Source organism: Fringilla coelebs (assembly GCF_963513975.1).
Source record: "Fringilla coelebs genome assembly, chromosome: 5".
In the NCBI taxonomy this organism is placed as follows: Eukaryota; Metazoa; Chordata; class Aves; order Passeriformes; family Fringillidae; genus Fringilla; species Fringilla coelebs.
The window spans coordinates 22,714,653-22,742,625 of NC_140033.1; the positions used below are offsets into that span (position 1 = coordinate 22,714,653).

The window sequence follows — 27,973 nt, forward strand, 5'->3', positions numbered from 1 at the left end:
AACAATAGTGGAATTTACAGGGTCTGGAGCTGCGCTTCCCCAGCACTTTCCATACCCACCCCAGCAACAGTCCAGCTGACTTAGGCCAGTGGAAACCTTCCACAAAATAAAATGCTGCTCTTCCTGCTTGCGTCCCTACCCACTCCATCTACCCCTTAGTCCCTACCTACCCCAACTCATGGCGGGGTTAGAGGAAAATCAGTGCCGGAAAAAAAAGGATAAAGAAGAAACAGGGATTATCTTTTCTTCTTCTGCAAAAAACACAGATTGCTTCAGTCCTGCTATCACAGTGTTTTTGAAAGAAAAAGGTTGGACTGCATTTTAAAACAGAAAATTACATTTCTGTTGCAGTAACAGAAGATAACTTCTGGTGTGTTTGGGTAAAAAAAAAAAAAAAAGGCTAAAAGAAAAGGTAAAATATAAAAGAAAAGAAGCAGAAACATCTCGGTGTCCATGTCGCTCCCGGGCCGGGCACCAGGCTGACTGCGGGGCACGCCTGGCGCGCTGTGTGCGGGGCGCTCCCGCGGCTCCCCCGCGCAGGGCCGGGCCGGGCCGGGCAGGGGATGGCAGCGCAGCCCCCGCGGCCCGCGGGCGGGCTGGCGGGCAGGCGGGGCGCGGGGCGCGGGGCGGAGCGGGCCCGGTCCGCCACCGGCAGGGGGCAGGTGCGGGTGCGGGTGCGCCCTCCGCGCCTTCTCCGGCTGCGCAGCGGCGGCGGCTCCGCTCGGTTCCTGCTCGGGCCGGGGCAGCCTTCGCGGCGCGGCCGCCGAGGGGACGCTGCGCGACCTGTCCGCGCCCCACAGCCCCGGTAGGTGCTCGCGTTCTCCGCGGGGCTGCGCGGGAGCGGCCCCTGCCCGTCTCCCGCCGGGCATCCCGCCGCTGCTCCGCCGCCCGGGCGCGCATCGCTCTCCTCTGCGCGGGGCGGCCGCTGGCTGCCAGCCCCTGCCTCCGCTGCCGGCTTTCCCCGGCGGTGCCCCTTCCCCGGGCCGCCCGGCCCTTCCCCCATCCCCTCCCGCCCAGGCAGGGTGAGGTGGGCCGGGGCCGCGGGTCAGAGCCGGGTGGGGCGCTGGGCGGGGGCTCCGTCCCGTCCTCCGCCGTCCCAGCCCGGCGAGGGGGTCGGGGCACGGCGGTGGGGCAGGGGCAGCGCTGCCGGCGGGGCCGCGCGGCAGGAGGAGCAGGAGGGGGAGGCGGCGGCGGGCGGCGGCGGTCGGGTCGGCAGGACGGCCCGGTCCAGGGAAATGAGTGAAAGGCTGGCAGCGTGGCAGCCCCTTCCTGCTGACACAGTCAGCTCGGTGAAAACGCTGTGGTGCTGCTGCTCGGTGGTGGTGTTCCCTTGGCTTCCTCTGTGGAGTACGGGTCGCGGACGCTGTTGGTCCATGAGTGGTAGGGCTCAGCTCTTGTTTAGTTAAAATGCATCGTTACGGAGGGCAGCTCTGAACTCCTAAGGAAGTTGGATGTGGTGTTTGCAGAGAGATACTTGTCGGAGCAGCCTGTGTGCCTTTGGTTACTGGCCTCTGAGTTGCTGAAGTAGGAAAACATATAGAAATTATATATTTTTTTTTTCCTCTTAGATAAATGCTACCATATGTTTGGCTAAGCCACTAAGGGACTATGTAACTCACCTGATTTGTTTGTTTTGCCATTTTCTCACATTTAAAAGACGTTAAATCACCACGTAATAACTCCAGACTTGGGTGAAGATCTTTGCATGTACCAGGTATTTTAATATTCTGCGTGGCCTGTTATGCCGCACAGACTTGGAGCCCGTGGTAGCTCTTTGCTGATGAATGCCGCTGACTGCTCCTCTCTTTTAACAAAATATTTATTTAATACTAATTGTGGAGTTATTTAGAAAAAGTATCAAAACCACAGACCCGCGCCAGAAATAACTACCTAATGACCGTCATGTTGTTTTCTTGTTTAAAAGGTTTCGAAACTTCTCAAGGCGAGAGTATCTTCATTAGCACATATTTTCCCTTAGGGTTTCTTTTAAGTATGGAGAAATCTTTTTTAACCGTTGATTTGCATAGTTGTTTGTGTGGCAGAACAAGTTTTGTGACTCGCTTTAAGCCTGCAGGTAGGCTCTTCACAAGCTATTAGCTTGCTATTGTCATGTAATAACATCTAATCACTGCAGGACCGAGGAAGCACCTGTTGGTCGCAGGCCGTTGCCTCCATCTCCTTGCAAAAGTCCTGACCACTTCACCCAGTGAGAGTGCGGAGTAAATAGATAATAATCGGAGTAAATTGATAATAATCGCTGCTTCATGGAACCACGAGTTCCTGCCCAGCCTCTCTAAGTGCGGCCCGAGTGCTTCAGGGCGTGTGTGCTCTGCATAACGTGGTTTGGGTTAGGAGGCGCCTTAAAGACAATCTATTTCCAGGGCACCTTCCACTTGAGCAGGTTGCTTAAAGCCCCATCCGAACCTGGCTTGAGTGTTTCCAGGGATGGATTGCCTGCTACCTCTCTGGCAAACCTGTGTCAGTGTCTAATCACCATCCCAATACTCAGAGACACACCGCTCTAATCCCTTGGACACTGGGCCACCGACTACAGCTCTTTGAGTGGCCACCCACATTTAATGAGAATTATTAGTGCTTATAGAAGGGAGGGATGATGTACACAGAGCTTAAAATTTTAGTGGAACTGTGGAAAATTAATATTTAAAAAGTGAATTCCTGAATGTTTAGTTTTCAGGTTTTTGGGGAAAATACAACAATGCAGGAATTATTTTTTTTTAATTTCAATAAAATCATAAGATGGATTGATACTGTGGAAAAGTACCTGTCTACTTTCAAATTATACTGCAGCCTGAAGATTAGGTGACCATAAAATGATTCCACAGCAAACACAGAGAACTTGTTCTTAAATATTTAAATTTATCAAAGAGAATTTGTTATTCAAATAGAACTTAGGTTCTGGTTTTTAAACCTGTAGGTCCAGTGAAGTCAGGGAATTGACATGTGAGTGTAATGGCTGCAGGTCTTTCGAGTTATATTGGTAATCAGTATGTCCATGAGTCATATGTGTGGTCGGTTCTGAGTTTTTCATTAAAATTTGCTGAGACTGTGTAGGACTTGAGGCATAATTATTGGGTAAACCTCATGTTTTACCTGCCAGTGGCCAGCTGTATTAGGCCTGTGACAATTGTTTTGCTGTCAACATTATTGGAATTATTGTAATTGTTTTGCAGTTTAGGAGGAACTATCTGAAAAGTGTCATGTTGTTGAAAAACCAAGATTGTACATAAATTCCCAGAAAAAATGTAATTTGTATGAGTGTTGGAAATGCGATAGTCTTGCAGTAAGATCACGACATGGGTGAGCAAAACTAGCAGCCCAATGCTGCTGCTCTTTGCCTCTCAGCAGTCCTGAAAGTTGTCCTCTAATCTATTATCAAAGTTATATTCTCTTTTACTACATTTAGTTTCCTTAGTGAGCAAAATCATGTGAGCTAGAGCAGCCTGGCAGGTGCGCTCACCTACCTTATCAATTTTCATGCTTCCTACTACTGTATATGCCTGAGATCTCATGGCATGAGGACACAATAGAAGGGTGATGAGGAAGTAACTTTGAACTGGTATTGCTGCTTGAAAATCTCATTTCCTAGTATTTCTTAGATTAAGCATCTGTAACCTATAAATAGGTGCCCCTGGCTTCTTGTTTCATCATCTAAACTTCTGTGACTGACCAAGAATCCAAGCATGGCCTCCTCATACTTTTGTTAAGGGTATATGCATCCTGAGCGGACTTTAGGAATTTTTTTGTTTAAATAAATAAATGAATATTTTTCTGGGTAATTTGTAACTCTAATTGCACCCTGTAATTTGTTTCCATCTGCTTGTGTCTCGGTGTTATCCACAAATTTAAAAATCATATCCTTCTTCAGTAGTTCATTGATGTTTATAATAAGTGGTGGATTGCTATATCAAATGGTATTTCACCCAAGGTTCCTGAAATTCAGTCACACTGAAGTTGTCACATTAACAATAGTTACTCTTTTGGAATTGTTCAACTATTTTTGCTCCCCATATACAGTACTGTATTTTTATAATACAAAAAGAGTTTGTATCCTAATTTGCAGACTGAGCTGCATCATAGCATTTTCCAGCCTTGGCCTCAAATATCCTCAGTGCCAAGAGAATGTGGAAGAGAGCAGAACTTCTGTAAGACTATGAGGAGTGAGAGAGCTGCTGGAGTAAACTTTGCCCTGCATTTGATGTTATTGTTGAGTCAGTATTAGTGGCAGAAACTTGCACAATGTTTACATGTGCAAATACATGCTAGTGCTCGTGACAGTCCAGTTAAAATCTTAACATTGAAATTCATTAGTCTCACCTCTATTCATAAGACTTGCTGGCTGGTTTACTTCCCTTCTCCCACACTCTCTCCAGTTGTCTTTTGTGTGAGGAGAAAGTAACCATCTCCTAGTAGCAAAGGTTTTTTATTTTATTTTTTATTTTGATCTGTTTTGGTATCATCAGTTAGTTGAGTCAACATTTCACAAATGTTTATTAAGCTGGTATTTGCTAGTATTGCTGCTGCTAGAAAGCTGCTGACCTGCTCCCTGGCACTCAATTCTGCTTTTGGATCACATGGATACTCTTTGCTTTCTGGGGAGGTGGTTGGTGGAACTGCCATGGCTGCTCAGCTGAGTGTTGGTGACATGTGAATGGTTTTGGAACTGCATTTGAGTTGATTCAGGCAGAGGTTTATTAAAGGAGTTCACATAACAGTTAGATAATTTCTCCTAGAAGATTATGGTCCAGAGGGGATCTCATCAGGAGTTGTGAGAGTACGCAGTGGTTGCATATCAGCATCTTAGTGTCAGCTGTGCATAGTGTCAGTGGTAAGGTCACTGTAATAAGCACCTTTCTGTCACTGAGGGATGCTGTTCCTCAAAGATGTTCATATGTTCCTAATGTGGTAAATTTCTACATAGGTAATGGCACACAGTGAATTGCTATGCAGCATAATTTTAGATTTCCCCACTCATGATGATGCTTAGATTATAACATCTCAAAAAAGAACACATTGTCCCTAGATTTTTTTTTTCCAGTGAAAATATTCTTCTCAAATATGGCTTATGGTTTTGGTAGTGGTTGCTCTAAGATTGCACCTAGCCAGAATGTAGGTTGTGGATCTTTGTTCTGATATCTTCATGCTCAGAAACATAGAAACCACAGGTTTTGGGGCTGTTTTGTGTGTCTTCAGTAGGAAGAGGTGTTAAGAATCATGTCACTGACTGACTTCCTCTCCATTTCCAAGTATGTTTCACCTCATCACTCACAAATGATGGCCTGTCCAGCGCTGTTATGGACCAGTAGCAATGACTTGCCTGCACCACAGGAGCAGTGGTTTTGGGTGCCTCACGCACATGGAGGTTGTCAGGCACCAGCAGCAGTCTCTCATGTGCAGTGTGGTGCCATTAGCAGTGTCCTGCAGGCACGGTGTGGTGAGTGGAGCCTGCTGCTGCCCTTCTTCCCAGAGCCGGTGTGCAGCGCTTTCTCTGCTGGCTGCTCTGCCCAGCCAGTGACGTGCTCTTGTAATCCTGCAGAGGGACAGAACCTACCCAAATGCTACCTCACGTGGGAGATGGGTCCATGAAAAGGGGCTCCACAGTGGAGCATGGATTTCGGTGTCCCTTAGAACAAGATGAACTAGAGCCACCAACAGTGCTGTGGGCAGTGACTGTCACTGGGGAGTGCCTTCCCCCAGTTTCCTCCTGAGATCCGCATGTACTTTGTTGGAAGATGAAGTGGAGAAGTAAGTTGCTGGATGATGTTCAGCAATTTGTCCTTGATGACTTTATCTATCTGAACTTCCATATGTGATATTATCCAACCCCATGAAACACATACCTATTGAAGATTCTCTTCAATAGGTATGTCAGCAGCAATGGTACAATTTGCTTTATCACATATAAATAGTGTGGGTTTTAGGGACTGTAAATCACATTCTTAACTATATGTATAACTATATAGTAAATTTTTGTAATAATTGAGAAGAGTTCAAAGTATAGATTGAATGCTTATAAGGCTGCATTTTTTTTGTTGTTTATTGGTTGTGTTGCTCTTTTTTTTTCTTGGATTCGTTTGGTTTTGTTGTTTTAATTGCAGAAGGAATGTGGGTTAAGTTTCATTCTCTGTGGGACAAATGAACGCCTTAGTACTTTTATCTCAGCTTCTCGTGATTCAGAAAAAAGAATTTTTCAGTGTTGGAAACTGGCTAGTCTGTGTGTTGCCTTAGGTGAAAGTACTGGCTTGATGCCACTAGCAAAAGCTTGTATGGACAGTGATTTGACATGTCATTTGGGAAAGATTTGTTTTGCATGTTAAGTTTCAAAATACTCCAGCACAATGCTGCTTCTCGTGTGCATTTCCTTTCCTAAAAGTGAAACCACAGAGTGGTAGTCACAACACAGGACATGCAACAGTAGCTGGAGTATCTATTTATAATTTTGGAATAAGCTTGGGTTCAATTTTCTACATGTATCTACATTCATTTGTTGCAGATATAATTTGATAGAAGCAAAATAAAATATTGCATTTACAAGCAAACACTTTGGGTCTGATTCCATTGTCTAGAATACGAAGATAAATCTTGATATGTATATGGAAGAACATGATTCTTATAAGAAATTAATAATTTTACTTCATGATACCATTTGTCACAAAGGAGAAAAGAAACTATGTATTCCTGAGTCTCTAAATTTTTCTGTGTGGACAAACCTTTTCCCTATGTGGAGTTCTGCCAGAACCTCAAAGAATTTGTATGGATGTTGGAGTGCTGCCTGTAGGGAGCAACTACTGGGGTCATAGCCTGTATTTCCAGAAGACACAAATGTTGCATGATTATACAATAAAAATGAGTTATATTATTTACTTTTTTAAAGATGTAATTTTTTTCCATGTGTGTCCTTCACTAATTTCAAATTAAATTAATTTTGTAAACATATTGTAAAAGTATTCATAGCCTAGCAGAAAAGTAAGCAATCATTTGGGTAAAAAAATGCATCCTGCATTTAAATAAAGTAGTCTTAAATGGTTTTGAATGTCTCAGTTCTTTTGTCCATAGCATATAATCCAGGTTGGCACAACCACTGGTTTAAAACCAGAAGTCACATAAGAATAGCTAATGCTGTCCTTGACATATCTAATTCACTGTGTAATATTGAGTAAAAAAAAAAACTACTGCTCTGGACTGCTTGAACGTACCACACTGAAATATCTTATCAACAGAGGCTGGATTAAACACACTGTTGTTTCATTGATTATATTTTACTAGGCATGAAAAGCTAATTTTTTTTTTGTTTGAAGGATTTTTTGGTCTTCTCTGTCAGGACTAAAATGCACGTTCTTATCATTGAGGAATGCAGTTTGTGTTAGGGGGGAAAAAAAAAATCAACAAAAGACAATGTCCTAATCTACTGAAGTCTTGGAAATAAAATAAAAGCTCAAGTGATTTTTTTTTTTCTTGTTGTTGCTTTTTTTTTGGTTTTGGGGATTTTTTTGAGGTTTGTGGTTTTTTTGGTGCTAAGTTTAACTGCAATATAGTTTATGGTACTTATATTAACAAATAGCAGATATATAGAAAACCAGCTATAACATTATTTGACCTTGCTAGAAAGTGTACAAAGACTTAAGTCCTGATCTGTGGGAAAAATTTCACCCTGAACTGAATGCAAAGCAGCTCAGGCTGCCACACATTTAATATTCTATAACCTGAGTACAGATTTGCATGTAATAGTATAGAAATATGGGCTTAATATTGAAGGGGATATTAGTTCACACCTTGTAGATTTGTATCTCTGTTAAGAAAAATTGTCTCTGTTTCCAGACTTTTATGATGATTTAGAGCCTCCTTTTAAAGTTTTTGTTTATCCTTGTAACTGTAAGGTTGTTTTTCTTTAATATTGTAACTACAAATAGGTAAGCAGCAGCCAGAGAATACTGAGAACAGTTATTCTTAGCATTTTTTAAATTATAAAAATAGATATTTAAAGTAATAATGTCTTTAATACTTATTTTAGATTTGCTATAATTAATAGTGTTTTTAAAAATACAGATTTATTTCTGTAAAAATTTAGAATTACACCTTGAAGATAAGAGATAAAAATGTCTGATCCTGACTTCTCTCTTTCACAGTGCCTTGCATCCTTACAGAGCAGACTTGATTCTTTTATCCCTTAGTTGGTTTATTTAGGTCATGTAATTCTTATCCAGATTCTTCCATTTGGGGATTATGCATTGAGATAGACTTAGGAAAAAAACTGCACATGGGCCCCAGTTAAAAGTCAAGATAGCACATAGAGCAGGGTATTTTTTGTTTATTTAGGCAGAGCAGAGCAATTGCTTTTTGTTCCATACACAGCAGTCCTATCAGTGCAGTTCACAATGAACAGTTACACTTTTGTGGCAGTACGACATTGTTGACCCCAATATTAGAGAGCTGCTGTAATCTCTTTTTCCATTTCTGCTGCTTATTTTGCTGCACTTGATGTCAATTTTTGAGTATATTACTTTCTGCTTCATTAAGTATCGTTGTTGATTTTGGGACCTCTTCCTAATCAGCTAAGGTCAGAATTCAAAATGATCTTGACCTTCTAAATTCTTGCCTCTCATCTTTGCTTGTTTTTGTGTGCCCATTTTATAAGCATAATCCACTCATGTTACCAAGTTGCTAATGGAAATTCTATTATGCTGGGAATGAAATAGACTAATCTACATGTTTCATTATCATCCTTCAAAACATTAATTACAATCGTATTGGAAACCCCTTTTAAACCAAAGCTTGTGGCAAGTGGCCACAGCTTTCTCTGCCTGGTAAGTAGGGCAGAGGCTGTGCTCCTGCCCCAGTGAAGTGTGTCCCATGGCACCATCTCTGGACAAACATTGAAAAAAGCCTGATAAAGAATTAACCAAATTGAATTGCATTCAGCTTGGAACTGAAATCTGCACTTCATTCAGTGTTAAGTCAGTGAGGCAGGATGACTGGGAACTGTTAATTTGTCAATTATCTCAATGCAGTTTCCTCTTGCACAATGATTTTAGGAGGGAAACTTGCATGATGACCACTCTGTCTGACACATGATTGTAGAAAGAACTCAGTCTTGGTGTGTTAGAAATTTTATATCATCTAACAAAATATGATAATTTGCTTGGAAGGATTATAGGCTTGTAGTTTTCCTAAACAAAGTCATTATAAGCTTCCTCCAGGAAGGACTTAGCAGGGTTCCTCAAGAGACACAGGTTACTTTTAAAAGCAAGCATCTGCTGGTCTACTTATTGAAACTAGTTTAGGTATGAACAAAAATACATGCAGTAGCTCTGTGGAGTTTTCTATTAAATTTTTTTGTATTTTTGTTGAGTATGTCATAGCACACAAGTGGAGTGGGTGGGGAAAGTCCTTTGTTTTTCTCTTCCTTTTTTTTTTTTTATTGTAAGCTACTGTTTTCTATGCTCTATGGAGAGCAGTTTAGACTGTCTTTAGGGGTTATGATACACAAGGATGCAGAAAAAAAGCAACCAGTAGCCTCAGCACTGAGCTGTCTTTCTGTATATTCTCTCCCTAGTAGTTTGTATCGAGAATGAATATTTTTTTTTTTCTGCATGGATGGATGTGCAGCTCGATGCAGGGAACTGGACAATGACATGGCCAGCATTCAAGAAGGATTTATAACCTCTAATTTCTTGTCTTCTCCTGTTCAGGTTATTTTGTGGATAACTTTTTGAGGCACTGATGCACAAGAGAATTTTTTGGGTTTTTTGCTGTCCAAATTGTAGACCTTGACTGAAAAACTTCCTAAGTTTTGCGCTAAGAAAACAGTGTGGAAAAAAAAGAAAATCTATATTTAAGTTACATAATGCTTCCCCAACCCAGCCATTTTACTTTACAGCTCGAAGGTGTTGATGTTGTCTGTCTGTTGCTTGTTTTGTGGTGTTTTCCTTGCCCCTTTCATCCCTATGGGGCTCTGCTGTACTCGTGGGGACACTGCCTGTCAGCCCTGCTATGGGCTGCACATCCTGCCTCAGTCTCTAATAAGTGGTACAGGGGAGCCTTTTTGTACTGCCTGACAGAGAATGGTGTAGCAATAAATGATTATCTGTATTACTTGACACTCCTAAGTCAGGAGGATACTTAGGTTCTAATTCTCCTGCCTCTGCTTGGTAGAATATTACATCAAAGAAGAGAAAAATAGTGTTTGGGTTATTTTGGCCCATTTCTAAAGCAATCAAAGGAATGTTGTTGGTACAGCTTATGTGCATCTGAGTTTGAGCAAGCTCAGTTGTGATCCTGTGTTCTTTGTTTTTAAATGATCCTAAAATGTGCACTATTAAAAATTCCAAACTAATTTTTCTAATCAGTTCTCTAATTTTGGTTATGATGTCTAATACCAAAGATGTGGAGTAATGGTCCATAAGCATTTAGAAGGGTTCACAGCTTATCCTGTTTTATTCCTGTTCTGTCTTGAAATACTTAAAAAAAAAGAAATCAAGATAAAAATGTAGGAAAGGACTTGATGTCCATAAATTATTTTCCTGCTTCTGGAAAGTGCTGTGCAATATTTGTTTGTACTGTAGCACTGCTGTATTATTTGGCAAATCAAACCTCATGCTTTTTCATTATACTGTAATTTAGGAAAAGAATCACTAAATTTTAAAAATTCCTTCTAAGTTGAGGCATAGCATACTCATTTTTCCTTTTTCTAAATCAAAGCACATTCCACACTTAAATAGTGCATGTTCTTATTTGTTGCAACAAATAATGATTCCTGAGATAGGTGAAAGGGGATATTGGGATAAAAGCAGTCAAGGTTAGGTCACGTGATTGTTTCACTTAGATTCTTCTTTCTGGTTTTGTTCATATTCATTATGTGTTTTTGTTCAGAGTAAAACAAAGAAAGAAACTTCCTTTTTTTAGTGCAGACTTAAAACAAGCTTGTAGCTGTTCAAAGTACAGCCAGTGTTTATTGTAACATTGATATATTTCTGGGTGTCTGGAAGAAGAAGCCTAAAATAATTCTGTTCACAGACTTTGAAATAAAATTAGTTTATCTGCCCTGACAGATTCTCTTTTGCCTTTTTACAAGACAGATAAATACTAGCTTTCACTGAAAGAAGTAATTATATGAGGTTATATGTGAGGCTACAGCTAAATGGATATATTATGGTCTATAATATGCTGTGAGATTTCCTTTACAGTACAACATTAGCACTCAAAAACATTTCTCTACTTTGTAGCTTAGGTGGTAAGTATTTTCAAATTCTAATAGAACAGAAAGAAATATTTCTGTATCTGCAATTTTTTTTCTTGCTTATTTCTCTCCTGACCATTTTCTTGTAAACTTGAAGGAATAGAACAAAGTGACTGAGTCTTTGGCAAAGAGGATCTGGACACAAATCACTGACTTGAAGATACTGAACTAAGTGCAGGCAAAAGGTTTTCTGCTTAATACCAATCTTTTCTCCCTAGATTTTTTTTCTCTCTATAGACTGCAAGAACTATGTGGGTGTTTTGGTGCTTCTTATCAAATAATTTGTATTTCTAATGCCAGCGTATTTTCTAATAATTTCTAAGATAATGTTTTTGATGTTTTTCAAAATCGTGGCATAGGGCTGCAGAGGGTTAGGGATGCTATAGCTTTTGTGATGGGGCTCTGGGACAGCTGCTTGGATTGGAGTGAGAGCTGTGTTTTCACATGGGCCCTTAGTGTAGGTGATTCCCCCCATTCAGGGATCTTGTTGAAAGGTGAGCCAGATGTCCAGGCTCAGTGCAGCATGAGCATGGAGCCGAGCCAGGAGCAGCTCTGGCTCTGCAGGTAGAGGGCAGATCTGGTATGCCCCCTGGACCCTGCACTGCTTGAGGAGGAGGAGGGAGCTTTTGTTCAGAGCCTGTGGAGTTTGTGGCCCACTTTGACTCTGTGTGGTGACATGCTCTTCTCAAGAAGCTTCTGAATGCTTAGGCACTGTTTGCTTGGAGTGGTTTTCAGTTTATTCTGAAATAATTGGAGTACTAGGGTTGGTGCTTCTGTCATCATTGACCATCATGTTATTCCTCTGGCTGTACCTATGAGTGACAAATGTGTCATTATGTTTGTGTAATGCAGAGACTAGAGTGTTGACCTTCTTTCAATTCCATTGAATAGAGTTTTTGTAGTATCCTAGAGATCACAATGCTTAAATCTTTTCTCTCCAAAGCACAGTTTTCTATGCTGTGTTGCCAAATAGCAACTTGCACCCAGAAGCAGGTAGGGTTTTGAAGGAGTGCAGGTGGAGTTGTTGACTTTCATCCCATAACTTTAGGAACTAAAGACTGCTTAGAGCACTGATAAGTACTTAGGTCACAAATTGAAGGACTGAAAGTTAAACTGAATTTATAGGGGATTAGATGAAATTAGTGGTTTTTCAGAACACTTGTTTTGTGGAGAAACAAATGAAAGCAAGGCATCAGAAATCCATATTAAATCTTCCCTTTACTGTGAGTGTTAAGAAATAGGTATTCAGAACAGTCATTAATTTTATTGACTAGAAAATCTATGGGGTTTTTTGCTCATCAGAAAAGTGCATTTTTTGGCTGTAATTATGGTGAAGTGTTTTATTTTTTGTGTTTTATGGGTTTTTTTTTGTTTTGTTTTGTTTCCTATAGGTGGCTGCTTTAATGAAATAGTGTCGTTAGCTTGCTGAACACTAAACATGAGAATAGCAGGTAAGTACTCTCAGTAAAATCACACTTGGGTCATTTATGAAACAACTGCCATGGACAACATCCACGAGTTGTGATAATAAGGTTTTAAAGTCATAGAGTCATGGAATACCAGGCTAAAAGGGATCTCAAGAATCATCTGGTCGGACATTTCTTGTCTGAAGCATGCTCTAGACAAGATAGCTGTCATGTGAAAAATGGCAATTTCCTCAAACCTTTAGTGTTTGTTTAGTCTGTCAGCACACCAGGAAAGCTGAGACCCTTGTGCCTGACTAAGTGCCTGACTAATCTGTGTCCTGTTATGGGGACTCTTCAATGGACTTCCTTTTCATTTGGGTGGATCTCGAGTGCCTCTGGCAATGCATACTTTTGTTACTCATTGGTGTAAAAGTCTCTTGTTTCGCTGTTAGAGATGGAGTCAAAATATAGAGCACGTGCTCAGTGAGGGGTGGTCATACATTGGAGGCAGGTAACTTTGGGATGATGCTGTGAGTTAATATTACAATTAAGTTACAAAGAACCAAGCTCACCTCAGGAGAGTGATTTCACCGCAGTTGCTGGTTCAGCAGAAAGATACCTGCTCCTGTCTCCCTTGGTTGACAGGTGCTGTGCAGGTTTATCAGCTACCAAGTACCATCTGATATCCACAGAGGCTGATCAAGGTGTTTCCACTCTGCTTCACCTGTTAGCACGTGCTTGAGGTTGCAGGTTGTGTATGTATGGAATTGTTGTGGGATAGGTTTTGAGCATACTCACAGCATTCCATCCAGGAAGTAGCAGCTGTATTTTACCCTATAATTTTCATACTGCTCTAACTTCTTCTAATTTGAGCCCTAGCCCAGCAGTCTGTCCAGCCAGATTTTAAAATGTTGGGGAGTCCACCACTTCCTGGGGAGGTTATTCCAATGGCTGATTGTTCACATTGTGACAAATTTCCTGTGTTTAACTGGAAACTTCCTCACAACAACTTGTACCCACTACCTCTCTTGTTTTCCATGTGACTCCTTGCAAAAAGGGAGTCTCCATCCTCTTTGTAGCCACCCTTGAAATACTGGAACATTGTACTAAGTTCTCCTATCATTCTTTTCTCAAGGCTGAACAAACCCAGCAGTCTCAACATTTCCTCATCTAGCAGGCTTCCCAGTCCTTTGATTATCTTTGTGTTGGACTCTCTCTGGATTGTCCATGTCTTTGTCTTTTTTTCTTTTTTTTAATAGCAGGGTCCAACACTAAAGGGAGTGTAACAAGCCTGACAAGCGCTGTGCAGAGAGGAATAATGGCTTTATTTCTTTCTGCTGGTGATTCCCTTGCTGATGCAGCCCAGCATCCTGTTGGCTTCTTTGTCAGCGCCCTCCATTTATATTGAGTTGGTTGTCCACCAGAATACCCCAGTCCTTTTCCACACATCTGCTCCCCAGCTGGGTAGATTCCAGTCTGTTCTCTCCTCCTGGGTTCTGATTTCTGTGGTGGAAGACTTTACACTTGTCCTTGTTGAACTTCACTCTTAGTGTTAGCTCATTCTTCCAGCCTATCCAGGTGTTCCTGCAGGTTGGCTCTCCCTTTAGACATGCCTCTTTCTGCTTAGTTTGGTATCCTCATCAGATTTTGTCAGGGGACACTTCACTTAACTGGCATAACAGGCATTGCTGTTCTACTTGATTGGTGTTTAATGAAACTCATTTTGGAATTGGGATGGTGGAAGAGCAGTCACCTTGTTAAAATGCTGTAGCTGTGACTGCTTAAGCTGCCATGGCTTGACATGTTTTGGCTGCTATTTCTATAGGATGATGAAGGAATAAGGAAGACATGGTTGTCTTAAGCCATTTCTTCCCCACATCAGTAAAATTGCTATGTGCTGTTTTAAGTGTCTGAAACTTTCTGAATGGTCACTGGGAGTTTGAGAACTGTAAGAGCCTTTCCATAGAACTAAGTTATTGTAGAACAGGCTTTAAGAAACTAATTCTACTTGACAGAAGGGATAGTGGTTGTAAAAATAAGATCTTTGCAAATATAACATTAAAAGAAAACATTTTTTGACATTTTGTCGCAGTAGAATAGCCTGTGTAGAAATGGAATAAATCCGAGTTTCTGGTGCATTGCACTTTTATCAGTAGTTACAGTGTTATTTTGCAGAAGGAGAAACTGTTGCCTCTTCTAGAAGAAAATGACACCTTTTCCAAGAGCTTGTTAACGAGTACAATTTTTGTCACTACTCCTAATTTTGCTTTATTATCCACAATATGTATAACTGAAAGCAATTTGCTAAAGTGAATCTGATAAAGAACTGGAAAATGTTCAAATTTTTGGGTACCTGATTCACCTGGAAAATTACTTTCCACACGTTTAGGTGGTTTTTTTTCCCTTCCATCCAACTATTTTTTTTGTTAAAAACTGCAAAGTAGATATGGCAGTTCCTATAGATGCTTCACCTGTAGCAAACATGCCAGTTTTGGTTCAAATGCTTAAGGAACCTTCTAGGAGATTTCTTACTGTTCCTTTGAAGGGAGCACTTGCAGTTCAGTTGAAAAGCTTAGAATATAGGGTAGAGGGGATGGTTGGTCCTCAGACTGAGTTCTTGTTCATCTTACATACTAGATACTAAAGCATGCTCTCCAAATGCCACTTGCTAGATGACACATTCCAAAATCTGGTAGGTACCATCTTGTGGTTTTAAGCAGTGTTGCTTGGAAAACTTTTACCCCATTTCTTAACATATGTTCAGATAATCTGTTTCTCCTGTGTTTGCACATGGTTCCCTTCCTTTCAAGTGCGCTGATCTTTGGAGTTCCAGCATAATATTTTTAAGCTAGGTTTGCACCTGTGTTTTCTTACATCATAATGTGTGTGCTCACACATGAAAAAGACCAAGCTACAAGCGAAAAACCCTTGCATCTTTCTTCATCTTTCTTTTTCTATCCCCTTATCTTTTTTTCAGCCATTTGGGAGGATTGATTAGCATCTCTCATCCTTCTGAAGGCTGAGTAATCTGTCTATTTTAAGATTTTCTGAGCAGCCCATCACAGCAGCAGTCTGAGATCTGCAGGAGTTTATAAGTTTGGTTTTTTTCCTAAAGGATTTGGCTGGCAATCTGAGAAAAAGAAGCATGCTTTAAGGTTGATGCTTCCAACCAGTTTGATATACTGTGGTGAGATAGGAAGGCAGGGCGTTGATCAGATGCCTCCTCACCTGCCTTGTACTCTCAGTCAGTTAAGAGCAGAGTTTTCTGTAAAAATGTATGCAATTATGCTAAAAATGGTGGGGCTTGTGGCTGTATCACTTACATTTCCATTTCAGATGTAAGCTGCTGTGGTTGGGTGCTTGCAGCTCTTCTCACAGGAAGTAGATTGGCCATTCAGCACTGCAGGAACTTAGCCCTGTAAAACTTAGAACTGCCTATTTCAGTATATTAAAAGGGAGACAGGAGAGGTACTGCTTTTTCTTACTTATTTTAAAGTAGGCTTTGAGTCATCAAACTTGCTTTCTGAAGGTCATTAATATACATTTCTTGAAAAGTCAGTGAGAATGCTTGTTTCTGGTTGGCTGATGGTTTGGGGTTTTCTTGTTGTTGTTTTTTGGTTGGTTGGTTTTTTTTAATGTCATACTCAGAGTTGACTGACCATAGTAGCCAAGTTGCAGTATATAAACAGATCCCTAATCACCCAGTCTGGGCCATATATTAAAACAGAGCTAGCTCCATTTGAGGGCACAGTATTTGTGAACAGTGAGGAACCAGGTACTCATGGCTAAGAACATGCAAGTGGAATGGGGGAGGTGGGAATTTTGCCTTTGGACAGCAGCCAGGTAGATCATCTTAGTTCATTTGGTTAAGCTGGATTTTCATGTAAGTCTGGTTTCTCCTGGCTGCTGAGCTGAGTTGGTGTACTAAAGTGTCAGAGAAAGCATGAGGGTAGAGAAAGTTAAGACCAGAGTGCATTGCATAACCTGATGCATTGGTGCAGTTACATCCTACATTATAATATCCATCCATAATATCCATCTTTTTTTTCTGTTTAGTAGGTCCACAAATTGTCATCCTGTTTCTGTGTTCCCCAGAGTGTAATCTGATACACATTTCTCATGTTGCTAATTTTGGTAAACCAATGTTACCATTTGCAGGTAATTTTTTGAGACCTTTTCTGTCTCTTTAACAGGTGCTGCAAAGTTGGTAGTAGTCATAGCAATATTTTTATTGACGTTTTATGTCATATCTCAAGTGTTTGAAATAAAAATGGATGCAAACTTAGGACACATATTTGGTAAGTGATAACTTTGTTTTCTCTGGACATTTATTAATACTTACTTGAGCCTTTATCAAGAATATCATGTTAGTTTTGCCTGAGCTCTTCAATTTAAGAAGTGTGTTTATCTTTAATATGTGAGCTTGTTTTTTTACATATAATATGTGTATTAAATTATTTTCTGTATAAAATGAAAATAATAATATTGATTCTTTTGTCTCCCAAGATATAATTTTACCTGCTTTTTTTTGTTTACTGGAATTGCATTCTAAGTGTAGAGTAATAAATTAGGTGACTTGAATCATGTTTCTGGAAATCTGTGCTCTGCCTTGCTACTGCCAAAGAGATTCAGATTTTGTTTTGGGGGGTTTTGTCTCTTGTGTAGGTATGCTACTGTGTTAAGTTGAATGTGCAGTAATCAAAACATTTCAGATGTGCTACGCAGATAAAGATTAGCAGTTGAGGTGTCTCAAATTTCAGAGTCTATTTTGGACCAGAATTTTCTTTCAAGGTGCTTTTTATTACCAAAAAAAGCCCCAGACGATGTTTGGTACCTGGGTGGAGTTTATGTTCTTTAACTGTGGATTACTGCAGCATGAGCTGCCATCTGAAGCAGTCAGCAGAGACATCTCTAGTGATCATTGTTGAGACAGAGCTGTCATTCAGGTGTCAGTCACACGTGTGCGTGGTGGGGGCACTTGTGTCTCTCCGTGTCTCAGGAAAGGGAGTCACAAATGGTTGGGTTGAAATACACCTGAACTGCAGGCTGCCAGTTTAGGTGAAAGGAACCCCATCCCAGTGAAGCTATAAGGAGGGGATTAATTTCACTTTAATCCCCTGAACTCCCTAAATTCCCAGAGGTTTTGGATCTCTGTGGGTTTTTTGACTCCATGACCCTCTAAGAGCCATAAATGAAAGCAGTGCTTCTGAATGGGATTTCTGATCACTTTCATTCTGCTAATGCATAAAAGTTGTTTTTATAGGGGTACAGAAAGATTTTACATTTATAGGATATGATATAGCAGATGACACTTTAATAGTAACATCTTGTAAAACTTTGTTTTTTCATTTTAGCTAGATCAGCATTGGATGCAGCTGCACGCTGTGAGTATTCATAGGCATGTATTACTGCTGTGCCTTGCTTTTGCTAATAACAGAAAGACTGATGAATTTCCAGTTAAGAAAGTCTTAATTACACTTCAAATGCAATCAGAAACTAATTTTCCTCTTCTCCTGATTTTCCTAAATTTCTGGTAAAGTCTGTTTTGTAGTTTTGGCTTGTGGCTTTTGATGATGGTGCCAGAGCAAGCAGCAGGGTGACAACAAGAAGTTGGAATAATGAGGTGCTTCAGGAACTTAGATTATTTTAAACTGCTATGTAACTACAGATGTGATAGTGTTTGTGTTTGCTCTCTTCCTTGAATTCCTTCAGAATGTGTTTTTCGGTTGGCCTATGTGTGGCGTTCTCTAAAATCTTGGTTTATTTCCTTTTGAAAGCTACAAAACCTCCAAGATACAAGTGTGGGATCTCTAAAGCTTGTCCTGAAAAGCATTTTGCATTCAAAATGTCAAGTGGAGCAGCAAATGTAGTAGGACCTAAAATTTGTGTAGAGGATAATGTGTAAGTATTTTTACCTGTTGTTTCTAAGTGTCTCTTTCAAATACTTAGATCACTTTGTACACAAAATCAGCAGGGTAGATTAGGGTTTTTTTTGCAAACAGTTTGTAAAACAAATGTCAAAGTTTGTGACGTGAAAAGGTCACATTGCATTATAACTTTATCTTTGATGAAGCACACTTAATGCTCTGCAGTAAATGCAGATATGCATGTTGTTTTAATACATGCAAGATAGCTTGCACTTTGTTTCAGGTTTACAGACTTAAGGGTTAGTTAGGCTTTGTCAAGTCAGATGCACACTTGTCTCTAAGTAACTTGTCCTGGTGCCTCTAACAGTAATTCAAGGAATAATTGTATTGTCTTTTGCAAGTAATATTTTAAACTATATTGCCTCAGTACCAATGTCAGAATATATTTTCTACTTTTCTTCTAAGGTTGACTTCAAAAGGGAAAAATAGTATTTAAATCAATGGTAGTTATTTAACTGTGCTGATGGTAGCTAAAGTTAATAAACTATATAATTGTGAAATGAGGAAAACAACTGCTTGAGACACAGTTTGGTTTTAAGTTCTCTTTTTAATACTGTTTTTCACACAGTATTATCAGTAATACTGTGCATAAAGTATTTAACTGAGCACTTTTCAGTAAACCCCCATAATGGGAATATTAATATTTATTTTTAGACTGTTTTTTCTCTTTGGGTGATAATGAGCAGGAACAACCTGAGTGTGCAGCTTCTTATAATCTAATCCACTTGATTTTGCAGGTGACATGTCAGAAAAGACATAATGTTAGTGTTGAAAGGAGATTTTTTAAAAAATATCAGTCACACTGAACACTTTTGCCTTCCACTTGCATTTAAGCTACTCCAGTTTAGCTGTGTCTCAGCTCACAGTGCATTAGTACAGACAGCACATGCAGCAGCTGGTGCTAGTGAGTTCTAGAGCCAATGGCAGCTTCTCTGCCAACAGCAGCACCACACAGAATACAGTAAATAGGATAATACATGTATTTAAAAAAAAAATCACTTTATTCTCCCAAGTAAGGCTAGTCTCCAGGGATCTTAGGACTGTTTTTAGCACTAAGTAGCATTCCTCTGTAAGGCTGGCTTAGCCCAAGCTGGCTGGCTGCTGTGGGAGTCAGTTTGCAGCAGGGCACCGGCGGAGCTGGGCAGCTGCAGGTGCTCAGCCTGAGCTCACCTGGGCACCAGCGGGCTGCAGGCTGCTCCTCCACTGCCCAGTCTTACTGATGACCTTGGGCAGGCTGATCTAATCTCAGCCTGGTATTTCTGCTGGTGTTACAAAACACGCTTCTGTGTCTTTCTGGCTGCTTAATATAGGAAGCTTAATATCTGTGAAGACTTAAGCTGATTCAATGATTAAAAGTTGTGGGAATGCAACTAATATTTTAATTTCAGGATTCTAGGGTTGTTTTGTTTGGGATTTTTGAGTCTTTTTTTTTTGTTGTTGTTGTTTTGTTTTAATGTCTTGCTGACTGATTAAATAAGAAGAGTTTTTTTTTTTTCTGTCCAAAAAAAGAAAAATCCTCTACTAGATATTTTGCTGAAGAAAGTGATGAAAAAAAAAAAGTAGTTGCTGGAAAAAGTCCTCTAAGTGGGCACTCTATTGCACAGCTATTGGCTTCCAAAGTCCAGCTTTCCTTGGCAAACATCTTTCGGAATTCCTTCAGAGGAGAACTGGTCATGTCTAAGTGTCCACCAGGAAATTTGATTGATTCTATATGATCTCCTGCTTTGCTCATAAGAGGTTTTATCTCTAGTTCAAAAGCTCTCAATTTGCAGACTGTAAATTTGTGGAAGAATTCTAAAACTGATGAAGGGCTGCCCTCCTGTGAGGAGCTGTTGCATTGCAGCCTGTTGTGTTTGTGATGATGCACAAGTTGTCTCAAGGGTATAAAGTAATATATCAGAGCTCTGGAAAAAGCTAATTTCCTCTTGAGCAGCTCTTCTTTTGGAGATATTCTGTGAACTCACACTTGCAAAAAGGTTTTTCTTTTTCTGATTACTTTGTGTTCTTCGTACTTCCAAGACAGGACAGCAGGAATGAGCTTTCATAATTTGTTAGCTTTTAAACTCATTAACTCATTTTTGGTCATTGTGTGCTTGCAAAAAAAAAAAGCTTAAAATGTTGGTTATGTGTCTGTGCTGAGCTCCACAAATTAATATTTGGTTATTTGTCAAAACATTAATAATATAACTACATAAACAACACTATTTTTGTGGCACTCTTAATATACAGATGTACTTTTAAACCATGATTCAGCAATCAAATTAAATCAATACAACTGGGGATACTTGATGTATTATTCTTAATTCAGTGGTGCTTTAAGAACACAGATTAGTTCAAGGAGATTTTGTTTCATTTAAGTACTCATGAACATGTCTTTTAACTATGTCTCTCTTAGAACTTGATCCTATTTAAAGAACAGAAATATTTCACATCAGAAGATTGCTCAGTTAAATATATTTATTTTGTTGCAGTTTAATGAGTGGAGTAAAAAATAATGTTGGCAGAGGAATAAATATGGCCTTGGTCAATGGTAAGTGACATTTTAAGTGGGCAGAGTGTCTTCATTTTCAAATTGTTTCTGAAATTTAAGGTGAAATACTGTGGGATGGTGAAAGGCAAGCACCAAGGAGAAAAGGAAGTACTCAGCTTATTTATACTGAGATAGTGTCAGATACTGGCACTGACACCTTGTTGTAACAAGGCAGAAAAACTCAGTGCATTTTTGTTTCTAAAAATGGGTTGTAAAAATAGTAATGTGGAGTGCAGTGGTGACTGTCTTTTTGATACTTAGATAAATTCCTAATGCAAAACCAGAAAAAGAGATGCATGCTACTTTTTTTGACCTTGTGTATTGCCACCACTAATTATACTGTAGAATGCATTCTTCTGTTGCTCTGTTTTCAGTGAAACTTCTTTAGCATCTTTAAAAGTTTTGTTACTACACACAAAGACCAGTTAATTATTTCCTCACTTGAATCAGTATAATTGGTCTATAGACTTTGTCCATAAATGCATCCTGTTAAGTAATTGTGTTCTGGGTTTGTAATTTTCCTTAAAGCCAAACAAGTTTAGCTGTGTGTTACCTTGAAAGCTGAACATAATGTCAGCACTGGCACATTTGTCTTTAATGTGCAGGAAACAATTCCTTGTAGCACTGAGATAGCACTTTGTCATTTCACTGCAATATAAATTCTTTTTATTTGCAGATTGTACTCAGATTTACACCATCTGAAACATAACTTCAACAATACTTCCTAATCCTATGTTGTTTTCCTAAATTGTCTCAACCTGTTCAAAAGCAAAATACCTATGTTTGTATTTTATAGCTCCAGTCTTTCTCTTTGTCTTCCAAACTTTAAATGAATGTATCTATTAAAAAAAAAACTCCACCTTCCTTCAAATACTCCTTTGTAGACAGCATAATAAGAAAAGGTAATGCGATATACTATGTTGTCCACTTTTTTCTATTTATTCTGGATGTTTAAATCTACTTACAGTAGTAAGTCTATAGCAAAACATGGAGTCTAATTTTAATCTTTGTGACTTTCCATATGGCACAAAAGGCAGTTTATAACTATACTGTCTATTTTTGCAAAACCAACTTTAAAAAAAGGCAGATATGTGAAGTGAATATTCTGTGTTGATTTTCGAGCTTGTGGGTCTTTTCATTTATTTTACATCCCACTTGAAGCAAAATCAGAATTTTGCCTAGAATCATAGAATGGTCTGTGCTTGAAGGGACCTTTAAGATCACCCAGTTCCAACCCCCTGCCGTGGGCAGGGACACCTTGCACTAGACCAGGTTGCTTAAAGCTGTAACCAGCCTGGCCTCCAACACTTCTGTGGTTCTTCTCACTTTTTTCCTCTTACCTTTCCCTGCACTTTTTCACAAACCACTGCACTGTTTCCATAAAAGACATAATTAATTTATGTCTGCAGTGTCTTCTGCAGCACTTTGTCTGAAAGAGTGTAAGAGGAGTTGGGCATGTAATCTGTGACATAATTTTGGCTATATTTGATTGCACCAAATGCTTCTTTTTCTCTTTCTTTCAGGTAAAACTGGAGAATTATTAGATACTAAGTTCTTTGACATGTGGGGAGGAGGTAGGTGCAACCACACTGCTCAGAGAGAAACAACAAATGTGCTTTTTTCTTCCTTCTTGTCCAGACTCCATCTGCTGTGGGATTTAAGATGATAGTTAAGGGAGTGCTTCACCTCTACCTTTGTAATTGTGAGGAGAGTGCAACTTTAAAGAAACATGAGTAGTTGAGGTGGGAGGCAATGGTGTGGTTAATCAAACAGACTTGTTCTCCAGAGTAGTTCTCATTAATGTTTATGTCTTTACACAATAAGGATTAAACACTTTCTGCATATTTTTATAATTTATCAAGATTTATTTGTAAATTTTATATATATTCTATATATAAAAATTATATATATTATCTTTACAAATATTCTTAAAAGTAATGTCTTTGCAGAAAGACACTGCAGATGTTTAAATACATAATTGTTGCTTATTATTAAACAGTTTTATGTTCTCTTTCTTTCAGATGTGGCACCACTTATTGAATTTCTGAAGACCATCCAGGATGGAACAATTGTGTTAATGGCAACATATGATGATGGTGCAACCAAGTATGTAATTAATTTTAAACAGCAAATGTTGCTTAAAATTTTGCATGCTGTTTTATACTGAAAAAAATACATTATCACACAACCACTTTTAATAAGATTTTGTCCTTCCAAGATGACAGATGTGAAACTGTACTTTCAGTTTATTAGTTTTATGATGCAGATGTGACTTGGGTGCAACAGAAATCACATAAAAACTAAGCAGATATAGGTGTGCTGATTTTTCTATTGCTGATGGCTCATTCTGTCTTAGGCTGGTAAATTCAGATAGGTCCAGGCATAGGAACATGATTATGAAAACATACTTGGGTTGAAAGTGTCTGTTCCATCCAGCACTTCCTTCAGATCAACTCCAAGACAGAATTTGGTGGTTACAGGATGGCAGAGACCTTTGCCCACCAGCCTTGCCTGTATCCTTACATTTGAAGTCACAGAAGTTAATAATGTGTACCTTGTATTTTTTGTCCTGAGTGTTTTACTGTTTCATCCCAAAGCTATTAATTTAGATGTAGCCTAAGAGGGTTAAGGTCTCCTGAAACATTGTCTTCCAACTTTCACAACTTGAGTCAATTTCAATAGATACTAAAAATCACTGTGGAGTATGTATTATAATCTACTCCTCACTTAAGTCATCCTATCCAAAGGATTGCATTTCACAGTGAAAATGGAAACTTCTTTCCTTTTCCTCTGTTGTTTTACTAATAATTAACTTTTTTCATAATGTGGTCTGTACATTTTTTTCCCTCTTTCGGTTCAGTTTGTTGTCTACAGCTTGTCTGCATTTTTGATATGGAAGCAGCTTCCCTATGACTAAGTCCTGACTTTGCAGTGTGCAGTCTTTACAGTAAATAGTCCAGTATGTTTACATTGACTGCTTTTAGGGAAGAAGGAAGTAATTTACTGGAGTATTAGCCAAGGTTGGATGGTTGGATCTTCTCTGTGTTCTGTTTACTTGTGTTATTACTTTACATTTTACCTTCTTCCCTTTCTTCTTTGAAATTTTAGGTAATTAGTAGGGTTAGTTTTGCTTCAGTAAGCATGATGATTCTGAAAGTTTGTTTGCAGATAGAATACAGCTAAGCAAGAAGTTGCATTTGGCCTTGTCTTGGATCTACTGGATCTACAGGATCTACTGCTTACTGACAATACTACCACTACCACTGGTAGTTGATAGACAATATAAATGCCACTACTTGGAAACAAAATTGTGAAGAATCAAGCTGCCCTAATGCTTGAGAAAGTTGGAGTATGGGCTGGGCAAATAACCTGCACAGTATTTAATAATTTTCATAATTTTGGCTAAAGTGAATCATACAGCTGTATCTCAATAGGTAGTAGTAATCAGAAGCTTTGTGTCTTGTTTGGTAATCAGGCACATCTAGTAACTTAAAGGAAGAAATAAAGAGCTGCTATTTGGAGATTTTGGAATGATATCTTATCCTACAAAACTGTTTTCCTTTAGATACTAAAATTATCCTACTGGGGTTTACAGGCACTGAACCATGCTGTGAGGCAGCATTCTGAATTTCGAATTAACTGCTCCAAGCAGATGAAAACTTATTTCAAATACTCAATTCATTCTTGTAATCTAAAATAGCTTTTACTTCATCTAGACTTCAGCTTGAGCCTGCAAACAATGTTTACTTTAAAGGCTGACTTTTTTAGTTGCTTGGAGAACTGCTAACAGAACTCGAGATGTGTAAATTCTCACAAGAGAGGGTTCTTGGCTTTTGTTGGTGTAGTGCTAGGTTTATATCCTGGTTCCTTGAGGTTAGAGTACAAAAGAGCAGCGCTTGTTGCATCAGGGGGTTTCAGAACTAGCCTTACCTGATTCCAAGAGATAGATCTTGCCCAATATTGACTGACTTAAAGTACATTAAATAGGATCAAAGCAGACTGGTGCACTGAGCAATGAAAGCTCCAAGGGCATGTATTTTATTCACATATGAACTTCTCTGGTTTGTTCAAGGCTTAATGAGGAAGCACGGAGACTGATCGCTGATTTAGGAAGCACATCCATTACTAACCTGGGCTTCAGGGACAACTGGGTCTTCTGTGGTGGGAAAGGAATTAAGACTAAAAGTCCATTTGAACAGGTTTGTGATTCTTTACCTTCCTGGAATTTAACAGCTTGCATTAATAGAGGCATAGCATGTTTTGTAAGTGCCATGCATTTGTTCAAGATGGGTATCTATTGCAGTACTGGCACACAGTATTATTTTCAGATTTTTTCCTTTTCCTCCTTTTGACCATACAAAAAAAAAGATTCTTTGGTGACTCATAAATAAGGAAAAAGAAATCTTATATTGTGTAGATCTTACTATGACAGTAAATAGATTATTCATCTTTTTAGTGAATCAAATTAACCTGAAGAATTCAAAGCATTCCGCCCAAGTTGTATATTAGATGCACTAAGAATGGTGAACTTCCAAGAGATAAGTGGGTAATTGAGGTATTGGTGTTCCCAGCTGTTAGCTTTGCTCTTCTCTCAAATTGCTGCCATCGCAAAATTTGGGAAATAGAATATATTCCCGTACTTCAGCTGTTACAATTCAGCCTGTGTCAATGTTGCCTTTAATTACTGGTAGAAGTAGCTTTGTAGTAGCAGAGTAAGGATGTGTTTTCTTCTGCCAGCTTTGTAAGGGAGGAAAAACTAAGTGCAGAAACAGTGGCAGACTCTTGGAGGCAATAATGTCTTACCTGACTGTAGATGGTTGTTTGGTGGACAAATAAAATGTTCTTTCAAATATCACTGTTCATTTTCAATGCCCTGTAAATTTAGTATCCTTATTTATTTTTTACCTAGTGATTTGTGCTTCAATGCATTTGGTCATTTCCTTGCTTCTCTCTTCCTAAGCCAACATCTATAATAAAATTTAAAAATGTTTTCCCTGTATGGCTTAACTTTTGCCATAAACTCGTTTGAGCAAGTTACTTTAAATGGTGAATTCTTACAGATTATGTTTGATTGAAAGCAGAAGCATTAATAATGTTTTTTCTTTGTCCATGGCCTTTTCTTTGTCCATGAAAATAAGTACATGTCTTAAAGCTAGGAGTTAAAGCAAAAGGATAAATGACTTCACATTAATGGCAGATTGATATTTCCCATTTATAGCATATAAAGAATAACAAGGACACAAACAAGTATGAAGGCTGGCCAGAAGTTGTTGAGATGGAAGGCTGTATCCCTCAGAAGCAAGACTAAATGAAAACAGAAGAAAAGGAAAAAGAATATGGAAGAAAATGCACTTTCTGCTATTATTAGAGAGAGGGCTATGAAGGAGACTGTACTGTAAAAATTATTTTTAAAGCATGCAGCCATCTTGTCAGTGTGTGCATGAGCACTGACATTTTGAATATTGGGATTATTTATTGTTGACACACATAGAAATTTTTTGTAAATATGTCCAAAATAAAAGAAACATCCAATCATTTCTATGCAGGTTTCTTAAAAGCACAGTATTTAGTTTGCCTGTGGTAAATAATACTTGTAGATAACTGGCTAATAAATAATGTATGTGGACAATAAACAGATTCTGACAAATGTACTGTCCTCTTAACAGTGCAATGTTGCTGTGACTATGTAAACTTGGTGGAATATTGCAGATTTTAGTAATACATTAATGAGGAGCTTTAATTTTTTTTATTCTCTGCCTTTTTAATGGCATCGTCAGTTTTTATTAAAACTATTTGGTTACTCTAATACCAAGTGCTCCAAAAATTTATTTTGTAGTCCCCTATCAAAACTGAATAATCAGCAAAGGCAGACTACATGATAGTGTAATACAGATATGCCATGAAGGGCACAATAGAATTTTTTTTTCTTTCTTTAGGGGATGAAATAAGGTAAATATGTAAATAGTATGTGTGATATTTAAAAGCATCTTGGGAAGAATTTGTACTTAACTTGAAAGTGTTTGCTCTATAGAAGGGACTGGCAGGTTAAGCAGCAGTACTGTGGCTAAATTTTTCCTTTTTTATTGCAGCTTCTGTACCACTGCTTAAGTGTGGATTCTCCCTAGGGCTGGTCATGCAGTGGATGTGTGTCGTGGGAGAGCTTCCTCTTTTAGTTCTAAATCAGGAATAAATTTCCCATCACAAAGAGCCTGTTAGAAAGCAGTCTGCCTTCTAGGGAGAGTTGTGTCAGGGTACACAGCTGTGCACCTTCACCACCTACAGTACTTCCCATGGGCTGAGGCAATCTCTTCTTGAGTGGAATGTCAGAGAGAGCAGTGTGTCTTGGGTTATGCAATGTGTGACTTGTCAGCTTAACTGACAATCTTTCCCTCATCCTTCTTTTTAATGCAAAAAAAGGACCAAGTTTAAGTGGCCTTATTCTTTAGCTTATATCAGAGCTGTGTGAAGACCCTGCTTTCTTTCTAAACTTGTCTTTCTTTTAAGTAGGGCCAGCTTGAACTTTTCCTGAAACTAAATTATACCATACTAACTGATCATATCCATATTCACAAAATTAGGGCTGACACAGAACTGGCTGTAATCTCCTGAAGCTTTGTGTTATGAATTCTGGTATATTCCTCAAACACTTCAAGCTAGTACTATAGGGCAAAAGCCACAAAGTATTTTTCAGGAGCCCACAGTGAGTTTGACAGAGGCATTTGGAATAGTATTATTGTTGATGTTTTCTGAGTCAAATTCTGTGCACTAAAATTTTCAAGCAATATTGAAAATTACCTTGTAAGAAAAATAAATATTCTCTGTTACCAGAGTAAGACTGGATTCTGAGTTGTTCTCT

At 39.0% G+C, this 27,973-nt stretch overlaps 1 protein-coding gene across 1 annotated transcript; it reads left to right on the plus strand.

Moving 5' to 3' along the window:
* The first annotated feature begins 678 nt into the window (after window positions 1-678).
* FAM3C (FAM3 metabolism regulating signaling molecule C) lies at window positions 679-27,973 on the plus strand. The gene is made up of 10 exons (XM_084205646.1): window positions 679-805; window positions 12,646-12,705; window positions 16,854-16,958; window positions 18,015-18,044; window positions 18,438-18,561; window positions 21,059-21,117; window positions 22,641-22,691; window positions 23,139-23,223; window positions 25,190-25,316; window positions 26,336-27,973. Exons 2-10 carry the CDS (start codon window positions 12,693-12,695, stop codon window positions 26,423-26,425), a joined length of 684 nt encoding a protein of 227 aa, XP_084061772.1. The 5' UTR covers window positions 679-805; window positions 12,646-12,692; the 3' UTR covers window positions 26,426-27,973.